Consider the following 11,357-nt stretch of genomic DNA (forward strand, 5'->3'; position numbering starts at 1 on the left):
GATATAAGGACATTTTCAAGTGTTTTGAAACTGTTACTCATCTTATGAAGCATCAATAACTGGTGTATAACTGGTTAACGAATGCTTAATAGCAACACATAGTTGTCATAATGAATTTTTGAAAGATTTGAAATAAATAATTATTTATTTATTTGTGTTTACAAATGGAACATTTTTAACCTACCTGTCAATGATTTGTACAGTTATGAAATGCTTTATTATAAGATTAGTTCATGTATGTAATAATATACCATTACATATAATACAACTCATTCATTCATGTCGTTTATAAATCAGCTATAATTGTTGATAAATGCACTAATAAACACTTAACGTTACAAAACCCAATTTGCCTGCCCTCAAAGAAAATATTATACACCACATGGATGGTAAGTATACATGCATATCTGCATGACAGTCCCTGACATAAGAAGAGAAAAGTTTGTGGTTTCAGTGTGAGCCTGTGACTTCACGTTGAGCAGCGTGTGTGGCTCTCAGGAGCAGAGAGGCTCTGCAGGAAGCTCTCAGTAATGACTGTGTGAGCATTGAGACAGGAGCAGGGCGCTGAGCTGCCTGCAACACCTCCTATCTCCTCACTCTTCAAACTTCAACCAGGCTCAATAGACTTTTTTTTATTATTATGCTTGTGGAAAACATATTGGAGTTTCATTTGATGGCTTTGTAATAGCAGAAATTGGATTTCGTGGAGAAGAAAGGGCAGTTTGACTGGAATATATGTGGATGAAATGAAGTTTTTGGAGGATTTATGCTCGCTGGACTTTCGGTGCCAGGGCCCTGCAGTTTATTGCAATGATATTTCAGTGATTTCTCTTGCATGCCTGGTGTAATTTTCAGAAAAGCGCACAGAGCTACAGCCTCCCCCTGCTATGGAAAACCTCACCATGGATAACATCACTGTGGAGAATGGCACGTCGGTGCAGGACAATCAGACCCTGGGTCTTTGGACTGACTATACAGTTGAATATAAAGTGGTCAGCGTGTTTTTGGTGTCCCTCATATGCGGAGTGGGGATCGTGGGGAACGTGATGGTCATACTAGTGGTCCTGACCACCAAACACATGCGGACCCCCACTAACTGTTACTTGGTGAGTCTGGCCGTGGCTGACCTGATGGTCCTGACGGCCGCCGGGCTGCCCAACATCACCGACGCCCTGTGCGGAGAATGGGTGTTCGGGTTCGCGGGCTGTTTGGGGATCACCTATTTCCAGTACCTGGGAATAAACGCGTCCTCCTGCTCCATCACCGCCTTCACCGTGGAGCGCTACATCGCCATCTGCCACCCAATAAAAGCGCAATTCCTGTGCACTTTATCCAGGGCAAAGAAAATCATCATGCTGGTCTGGGCGCTCACCTCCGTCTACTGCGTCATGTGGCTCTTTCTGTCAGACACCACCAAGTTGGTTTATGACAACGTGGTGCTGCTCAGCTGCGGCTACAAAGTGTCCAGGAGTTACTACCTGCCCATTTACTTCACAGATTTCGCCGTGTTTTACGTGCTGCCTCTCATGCTGGCCACAGTTATGTACGGACTGATCGCCCGGATACTTTTCCTGAACCCGCTGCCTTCAGATCCCAAAGACAGCACCAAGAAGTGGAAGAAGGAGACGAGTCAGGGAGGGAGGATGATCAGCACCAACTCTTCCAGCAGCACAACGGCGGCCTCCCGCAGACAGGTGGGACACTGTTTGTTCATTCACATTTTCTCTGTGTAATGATTGACTGTGTAATGATTGCGAGTATATTTGTGTGCTAATGACATCACGTCATGCCCCCCCCTCCCTCATGAAAAATGATGAAGTTAGAGAGGACCACTTTGGTCAACAACTAGTTAGATCTAGTGACTGAGGAAAATTCTAACTTAAATACTGTTACTGCTGTGGGTGCAATAGAACACTTCCCTTTACATCAGCTTTTGATGAACAGAAATGACCATAAATCACTATTAAAACACCACATAATGAAATATTTCATGTTATATGGGCTAATTATTAACAAATTATTTTTGATTGTTGAAAAGAAATTATGTTTAGGGTCCATTAGAACCCAGAGAGGTTTAACTCGTAAACAGAAATCTTAATAGACTTATTTGGGATTGAAACACCACTTACTGTATTAAGCACAGCTGACCCTTGGGGGTTTCTGTAGTGGACTTCTGAAGCAAGTCACCACTTCAAAATGAGGTTTATACACTATTTTCATACAAGTGGGAAAAGTGATGAAGGATCCGAGTGTTAACACAATGTTGAGTATGTTTTTTAGCTGTTAAAGAGGGCCCGGGTTCTCCAGGAGCCCAAACACAGCATTAAGGTTAATTGTTGCAACTACAATTATTGATACAAATATCCACTTCATATTAAAATATACAGCTGACCCCAAGCTCCCCTACTTACTCACTGGCAGCACTTTGATACACTGTTTTATATACAGTGCATCAAAGTGCTGCCAGAACTCATTTGCTTTCATACAGAGTCCAGAGAAGCGCAACACACCCCGAACTCAGTTTGCCACATTTTTCAGCAGAATAGAGCTGATACACCTTTTTAAAACACAAATGCATACAGCGGCTCCATAAACAGTGTCCAACTGACAACAATGATAAGACAGCACACAGAGTATTTTAGCAACCACTTTTGTTTATATTGATGGATGCTTTCTTTGTAAGAGCTCATAAATCACCCTGCTCAGTTTGTGTGTGCATGCTTGAGAAAAAATACTTTATTTTATAATCAAGCCCTCTGGCTCATCATACATGTAGTAAAACATCAAAGACTGTGTTTCATCCTCCTCTGATCATCCTCCTCATCTTCATCCTGTAAAAAGGCTTATAACACCCTGTAAAGAGTTCCTACTTTGTTAAAAATAAAACAGAATCCTCTACAGGCACAGACACACTGTGCCAGACACACAGGTAGATAACAGAGTGAGACATTTGTTTATCAGATCACTGGAAGAAGCCTTCCTGGAATGACATGGGGTGTGGTACCCTGAGGGAGCTCCATGCTCGACTGGATAGTCTAATCAGTTAACCTCAACTCGAATAGGCTTTTTCTCCATCAGTATGGCTTGTTTTGTCTCTTTTACTTATGCACACTCACAAACACATGATCCCATTTGAGGGCTGGGAGGCAAAGGGGTGTAAGTGCGTTATGTCTGATTTTATAGGATAGCCAAAACAAATTTGGATCAAACTTGAATCAGTTGCTGTTGCCATGAACTATACATAACAATTGATCTTTTTATGTTATCAGATTGAGCATCAATATAAAATCAATATTTATGCGATTTAAGTTTAAAATTATTTGTCAAATATTTAAAAAAATGGTAAAAGAATGAGATACGCCTTTTCGGTTTCCCAATAGACTATAGTCAGTAAACAAGTGTAAAGCACGTTCATTTGAATTAAAATGTACACACAATTCCACTTCAATCAACACTGAAAAAAGATAAGAACTTCATCTTGAAGTAATGCTCAGCAACTTTCACAGAGGAAAAAAATGAACAAATTAACTGGTACTGATTTCTCTGTTAAAAACAGTGACGCCTTTCAGTTTTCTTTTATTTACAACCTATGGGTCACCATTTCAGCGGCGTCCTTTTGGCACTGAAAAGATCTCACTGATAGCTTTCATTTGATATATAATACTCCTATTCGCCCAACGTGGCTGTTATGCCCCTTGGGCTCCAACCCCTCAATGTGTTTCTGGTGGTCAGCATTAACCGCTCATTGTGCACACAAGGAACAATTCATACCATCTACTGTGTACCTTATTGAATTACCTAAAGGTCAAGAAGTAATGAGGATCTAGGATTAGGTATTTCGCTCACTGATGACACCGGCAGTGCCCCGATCCAATCCAATTAGACTCACCTGACTGCATCTGAGGCAACACAACATAAATATGGATAAGATTTAATTACATACAAGTTTCATATCAGGATTATCATCTGGCCATTATATTAACAAATCCAGGGTTTGTTAAGTTCTGCATACAGATTTGATAAATCTCCCTAGTTAGAAATTAATCAACAGCACCTGAATAAACAATGAATGTTTTATGAGGTCTACAATATGGTGGCTTTAAAGTTGCATCTCAAAGTGTTTTCAAGCAATATCTTGGTTCGTTTATGTTTCATAAAAGTCTGTGATGCTGTATTTGTATTAATCTCCAAGTTGTAAAGTTGTAATGCTCCTCTTTTAAAAGACTGTTAAGTTGCACAGAACATGAACACTGGTATGTTTGTTTTCCCCTAACACTGTCACAGTGGCAGTAACAAAACAAAAAAATCCAATACGTTTTTTCATTATGAACAGAAATGTGGGATCACAAACCATCCAACAAAAACTGCAATGCAAAATTACTGTCATTACAAACATATGGCAAAGAGCTACAATGTGAAATGCAAGTTTGGATTGCCATTTATAGTTTTTTCTTGGATGGCTATCATGGCAAATGGACAAATATTATTGGGACGCAGATTATGTGTGTTGCTGTTGATCTTCTTTTGGGCCGAGTATGAACAAACAGTTCTAAGCTTGTTGGCTCGTTTGAATGCGGAAACACTGTCTAACACTATGTGTTTTCAAGCTTTTTGGTAAAGATCTTTAACAAATGGTTCAGTGGAACAGCTAAGTCCTTTCCTTTTCCTCTTTTGTTCAGCAAACAAAATACTGTTGATAACCGCAAAAAAGTGTGTGCAACAGTCTCACCTGGTTAAACTTCAGTCTTCTTTTGCTCTCCATCATCATCTATAATAGTGTGCAATCACAGAGAGTTAAAGGTAACAGAGCCGAATGTGTAGGTCTAGGGTATATAGCATTTGATGAGAAACTGATCACCTCAACTGTTGGCGTACAACACAGTGAATGATGGCAAACACTTTTTGCAAGGCTCAGAGTAATCCACCAATACATCAGGATTAGGATTTCATTAACTGCTAAGCAGTCAAATGGTTTTTCAGAGCCGATAGAACTGTTATGGTTTCAGTACATGTAGTGTAGGTTTATGTTTGATGTACTTTAGTTTGTGCAGGTCTTAACAGAGGAACAGTTTTTGTAACTACTGGTTAATGTAACAGACTACTTGTTTAACTAGAAGGAAGATCATGACATCATCTCATCAGCATTTCCACCTGCCAGAGATCCTCCTAAAGTAGCAGCTGCTGTTTAATCATCCAACTCACCTATCATTATATCCAAAAATGCACACTAATATTCATTTAAGGGTAACTAGTTTGCCTGCTTTACTTACTTTAAAAAGCCTCCTGATGGGAGGTGCATGTACGATATATACTGTCCAAATGTTGTGAAGGTGTTTTTTTAAAAAACGTTTTAATAAATTTTTCATTTGTAGTTTTGCATTTCTCTTGTTTTGGTGGGCCTATATGATCTCTGTTGATCTTGAATGCATCCGACTGTAAGGACACAGTTATAATTGCTCTCCTGCTGACTGCTGATTGTTAGACGTGTCCTTTAAAAAGAGAGCTCACTGACGTTCAGATGTAGGATTCATGTCAAAATGCGTCAGCAGGTGCTTCTGTGTAAAATGAGTATAAAATACTTGAGACATGGATTTACTTTTTTTTCATTACTAGTGGTGCTGCCATTTTTCCTATGCAATTCTGGGGGAAACAAACACACTTAATGTTTTGCTTTGAAGTAGAACACCAAACTGAATATTCAGTGCAGGAGGATACTCCTTTTATGAATTTGGTACTCTGGTATTTAGCCCTACCAAAATTCCAGTCACACCATTAATATTGAGCAGGAGTGAGGCTGCACCATGTTAATCTCATTAAACATTCTCAAGTTGACTCAATCCAAGTTTTCAGGTGGAGCTGCAGCTGCGTTCACAGACAAGATACAGTATGTCATCTGGTTAAAAAAATAAATGATTCCCCTGCCCCAGTGAAGAGAGGCTAGGGGAAAATTACTTTTTTTTCTGTTGGGCATGATTGCCCCTTGTGCATCTATCACAGACCCTAAAGTAATAATCGTTAAGATTTCAGTCCTAGCTGAGCTGGCCATCATTACTGGTGCAGTTTAGGTTTCAAGAATTCAGAATTCACTTGCTAAGTAGCAACTTTGTGAGAAATACAACAGCAGAACTTTGTTTACAGTTTTATTAAATGTTTTTTTTTTATGGCTTTTCAGTTGTTTTTTAGAGCCATTTTTAATGGACAGCTGTTGTCAGCACCAACCTCAGTGACGACTGCATGCCCCCTTCCCAGACAGATATGCATTTCCTGTGACTGCTTTCCCAGACAGATATGCATTTCCTGTGACTGCTTCACAATAAAATTCACCCTCTGTTTCACAAATTTAATGCTTTTAATGTGAGGCAAAGGCAATAGAAAATGTTCATGAGTGGTTCAGCAAAGAGGTTAATATCAATGAGATGAAATTACAAACAGTGGCAAACAATGGTGGATCCTTTATGTGTAGTTAGAAAATGAGAATTTTAAATGAGAATGGCAGACTCCGCCACTAACAATGAAACCTGCTATATACAGAGGTAGTTACTCAATGTAAATACATTGAAAAGCCTATTACTGAAAAAATGTCGACCATAGATAATATCAAAAGCAGAATTTAATTTCATGGAAAACTTCAGGATTATAACTTTAAGAATAGGCATTTTTCTATTGTAGATGTTTTGACATGTCACCGTAGGCAAAGCACAGATTTAAAGAAAAAAAACAGAATTACTTGGTTGCCTCAGTTTCAGGGTTTTGGTATTGTACATGCTGTCACACTGTCATGGTTTACTGGGACAAAAAACACTCTTAATGTTATTAGTTGCACCTGTGCTTTTTCTACTACAATAATTCAAATAGTCTCTTGTGAAAAGGGCCTGTGCTGTGGCTCATACTGTTTAGACAGTTTTCTGTGATTTCATTTTGTTGTAGCACTTTTTAACACAACTGAATTTTATTAGGTGACAAAGATGCTGGCTGTGGTGGTGATCCTCTTCGCCTTACTTTGGATGCCCTACCGGACCTTAGTGGTGGTCAACTCCTTCCTGGACAAGGCCTACCTGGATACCTGGTTCCTGCTCTTCTGCCGTCTGTGCATCTACCTAAACAGTGCCATCAACCCGGTCATCTACAACGCCATGTCCCAGAAGTTCCGCGCTGCTTTCAAGAAGTTGTGTCACTGCGGTCCTCAGCGTATGGAGAAACCAGCTTCTTACAGTGTGGCTCTAACCTACAGCGTCATCAAGGAGACTTCCAATGGGGAAAGTCCAGACCACTTCACTACAGAAATGGACGATGAGTTAAACACGCCAACGGATCAGTACTTACCCACAAGCATCCTGCCAAGTGCCAAGAAGATGCCGTTCGAAGAGCCTTCTTTGTCTGGGAGTGATGTCAAAGCCTGACTAAAATCTAACTTTCCACCTAAACAGGATTCTGATAGCTGCAGTATGGATTCAGTCGGCCATGGGACATTTTAGAGAGGTTTTAATTAAAAGTACTCATTTTAGACATTTAGAATTTTATTTCTCCAAAGTGTTTTCTCTTGGAAGAGTTTCTCTTATTTCACAAGACGATTTGACAAACGCCAAACAGGATTCTGCGAGATGAGCTTACATAGGCCTTTTAGCATTTTGTACAAAATAAGTGAAGGGAGTGTTGAATCTTGCAAAATATAGTTTACTGTTACATAAATACAGCAGTGATTATTCCATCCTGCAGAGAAAATCTCTGCTCCAATTTGTCTAAGAAACAGGAAACATTAATTCAGGATGTGATATAATGCAGAGATACCTTTGTATAAACTTTGACTTAAACAATTACAGGAAAAGGAGTATGAGAGCAGTTAATGTCATCAAGTTTATCCTATAGTTAAAGGATTGGTTTGGTTGAAGCAAACTGCTGCCATCCACATCCTCCTCCCTCTCCACTCCAAACAGAACCAGACAATGTTAAACTTACAATATTTCATATTGGATATCATAGGCCTGAGTAATATGTCAAAACATTTATTTTTTCATATTATTTTATCGATATTCATCTAGATATAAAATGAAGTTCCTATTTCTGTTGAGCTAAAGATTCCCTGGTCAAATGCACAGCATCAAAAGTGAGAGTTAATTGTGTAAACTGCAGACATATCTTTTGAAATTAATAAATTATACAAAAATAAACTAAAAACCTTCGGTGTGTAATGTTAAAGTGTGAAAATGTTTACTACAGCTGTGGAGCCTATATCTTATTACTGGTAAAAGTGCTTGCACTCTGCATCTAGTATCAGATGGTAATGATTTAGGTTTAACTTACTGTAGTTCCTGGTATTTCCCGTCTTTAATGAAACTTAGTTTTTGGCTTCGTTAACAATATACATCGCATACAGTATCTTTTTCATGCTTACAGCCTAGCCCCGTTTGAGACTGTCTTGTCAACTCTATGGCCAAATAGGGCTTTAAGTAGCCAAAGTAACGCCACACCACAGACATTGCCTTCATCCCATACACTGTGTTAGTAAAAACGGACATTGTCTCCTTAACTTCACCCATAGGTTTCTGAAGAACTGTTGTGAAGCTCAGTGTAAAGTCCTGACACTGCTGGCTCCTGGCTAATCCAAAAATGGGCAAAGACATGGAGAATGGGTGGAGCCGAGGTGAGCTGAATGAAGCCTGGTGGCTGAACACAGCCACCTGTGATGGCACCCACCTGTCAGTCATGCCCTTAATTATGCCTAACTTGAAGCCTTGATAGAATTTAAATTAGTTATAGAAAAATTCCCCCCCAATACAGTTGTTATTAACAGAGAATTTAGCTGTAGAAACCGAAACCGTTTTTTGTACCAGGCTGTTAACGTGTATTTCTGCTCTAAAGTTGGGCATTTTAAAATTGGGGCCTTATGGAGATTGATTCACTTCTGTAGCCTGCCTCAAGTGCCCTGTTTGAGGAACTGCAGTTTTTGTTACTTCCGTGTTGGCTTCATCTGCCAGCCTCTGAGGTTGCCTCTTGGTTTATCCACAGCATCCTAACATTTAAGGTTGCATTAACTGTTTCCAAAAGACAAAAGCCAAATAAACCAGTGTTTTTTTCATTACTGAGTTGCGTAAAGGACTACAATTTGAAATTCAGTGCTTACAGTTACTAACCTCAGTAACACTTAGATATAGCTTTGTTTCTGTGTTGACATTGCGTTATTAGTACATTGTCAAGCAATCAAATTTATTTATGGTGGATCACAGTTTCTGAATTTCTTATCAAGGAAATTTCTCGTCCAGCTCCAGCTTCCACAGGATACTATCTCAGTGGTGCTCACGCTTTATTTGTAGTAAAGGTCTTCCCCATGAGAAACCATGTAATTCAAATGAATCCAAATGCACAACACTGTGACATTTTAATCTCACTACAGAGAAAGCACAGATATGGAATTACATGACCTTTTGAAAAGCTCAAAGTAAAGAAAAGGACAAACATTACAGACACTTAAACCTGCTGTGTCAATTTAAAAATAATGATTTCTACAGGGAATTTCATTTTAACAGTGGCAGACACACCAGAGCCTTATATCGCTTTGGTCACTGTGCAGACAACCACTGTGGACTCTAAGGAGCCTGTGAAGGTCAGTGACCAGTGTATAGTAATGAGGGAGAAATGTGTAACCCTGATGTGCAGACAGAGAGGCTGTTTGTCAAAGGGTCAGATAACTGTCGCTGCAGTAATTCACTGATATTGGCTGAGACTGCAGAGTGCAGCGCTTTTCTGTGATTTATCTGCTCAGCAAAACTCACAGGGCAACCATGGAATGTGTAAATAGATCGTGACAAAGTGCCATACTTCAATCCACAATCCACAGTATGTATATAGCTCACCCTGCTATTAAAAGAAGAATTTAACGCTGTCTTTTTGAGCTACGTATATGTATAAATTGAAGAGCACTCAGAAGGAATGAAGACTGAGGGAACTAAATGAAAAGGACTTGCTTCATACTGAGCAGCAGGCTTTTTTGTCTACATTGTAAAGTTGCTTGAAATTGATTGTGCAGTGCTATGTGAAATTATTTCAGTATTGTGTTTTCAAATGTGTGCCATCGAGTGCATACTTAAAAGAATAGCTTGTTTCGATCCATTGTTCAATCAGTGTGTTTTCTATCATTTCAAACCAGTCAGTGGAAGCTTATGAGCTCCAAAGTGGAATAGATGAGAAAATATAAAAAATAAAATACGTTGCAAGACTGTAGTTTGTAGCGTAAAGTATCTCTCATTTGTGCACTTTTATTAATTTCTCCCTTTGTTCTCAGTTGAAACTCATTTCATTTTTGGAGTTGTAATGGATATGTTTTCTGTTCTGCACAGTGCACAGTTTACAGCATGAACGCAAGCTTTTGTGATGTGAGCACAAAGATGACAAAATGTGATCCCATCAGAGGCGACGCTTTGTGCACAATTCTGTCTCACAGTAGCTTTTTTCTGCTCTTGCTGTTTGATGGATTGTTTTGTATTTTGTATTGTTCTTTGTCTATAATAAACACAGACAATAATTGCAGCGCCTTGTGGACAGTGAATGATTACTACATTTTAATGTCTCATAAGATTATCTTTAACCCCCTCAACTCCCTGCACCTCCATTGATCTATTACTAGCAGCCATTGAAGAAACTGCCTCGTCCAAGACCCGCCATGAATCAGGCACAGATAGCTTCTGTATGAGCTACAACCACACCAACGACATCAATCAGAGGGGTTGATGGCTTCATTCTGAAGTCACTCAGCGTGTGGTGGCCTGCTTCACACACACACACACACACACACACACACACACAAATTCATCTCATTGAAGCTATCAGAGGCCAACTGTACTGCCAACACAAACAATATGACATCCCCGCACAATTTAACACTAAATTCTGTACACTAGGTAAACTCTAAACATCTGAGTCATCAAACCTCTCTCAGTTTGGTTAAGTGGTAATGCTAACAGCAGAGTATATATCCCAGTAATTACCTGTGCAATGTTATGTAGCTGGAAAGAGCTTAATGTGGTGGTAGATAAGGTCCTTGGAACACAGAGGCACTAATGGGCGACTGCTGTAACATTTTATTAGCTGTGTGCGCTCCAGCTGTTTATACCTCAAATAACACTCACAACTAACACACATTGTTGATAGGAGAGCGGTATTTCTTACACAATTACAGGTTAGATCGCACCCACAAGTGTCATTACAAATAACCATTTATAAAAGATAAACAAAGGTCTTTTAAATGTGTTGGTTTTGCTTTTCGATGTATCTGTCAAAAGACTGCACTCTTAAATGAAATGGCTTTACAATTCCTTCAGCATGACACCAGTGAGGTTACTTTTTGTAATGCATATTGTCAT

At 39.3% G+C, this 11,357-nt stretch overlaps 1 protein-coding gene across 1 annotated transcript; it reads left to right on the forward strand.

Annotated features, from left to right (window-relative positions):
• On the forward strand, nucleotides 1–10,524 carry trhra (thyrotropin-releasing hormone receptor a). The gene is made up of 2 exons (XM_051407451.1): nucleotides 1–1,694; nucleotides 6,957–10,524. The coding sequence occupies exons 1-2, from the start codon at nucleotides 888–890 to the stop codon at nucleotides 7,398–7,400; spliced, it is 1,251 nt and encodes a 416-aa protein (XP_051263411.1). The 5' UTR covers nucleotides 1–887; the 3' UTR covers nucleotides 7,401–10,524.
• The last annotated feature ends 833 nt before the right edge of the window (nucleotides 10,525–11,357 follow it).

Source organism: Dicentrarchus labrax, unplaced genomic scaffold, assembly GCF_905237075.1.
Source record: "Dicentrarchus labrax unplaced genomic scaffold, dlabrax2021, whole genome shotgun sequence".
NCBI classification, from domain to species: Eukaryota; Metazoa; Chordata; class Actinopteri; family Moronidae; genus Dicentrarchus; species Dicentrarchus labrax.

Bases quoted from the DNA above. Each gene is read 5' to 3' on its own strand.
- trhra (XM_051407451.1), top strand. From the start codon at position 888: ATGGAAAACCTCACCATGGATAACATCACTGTGGAGAATGGCACGTCG. The intron at 1,695-6,956 runs GTGGGACACTGT...GAATTTTATTAG, and splicing joins CGGCGGCCTCCCGCAGACAG to GTGACAAAGATGCTGGCTGT.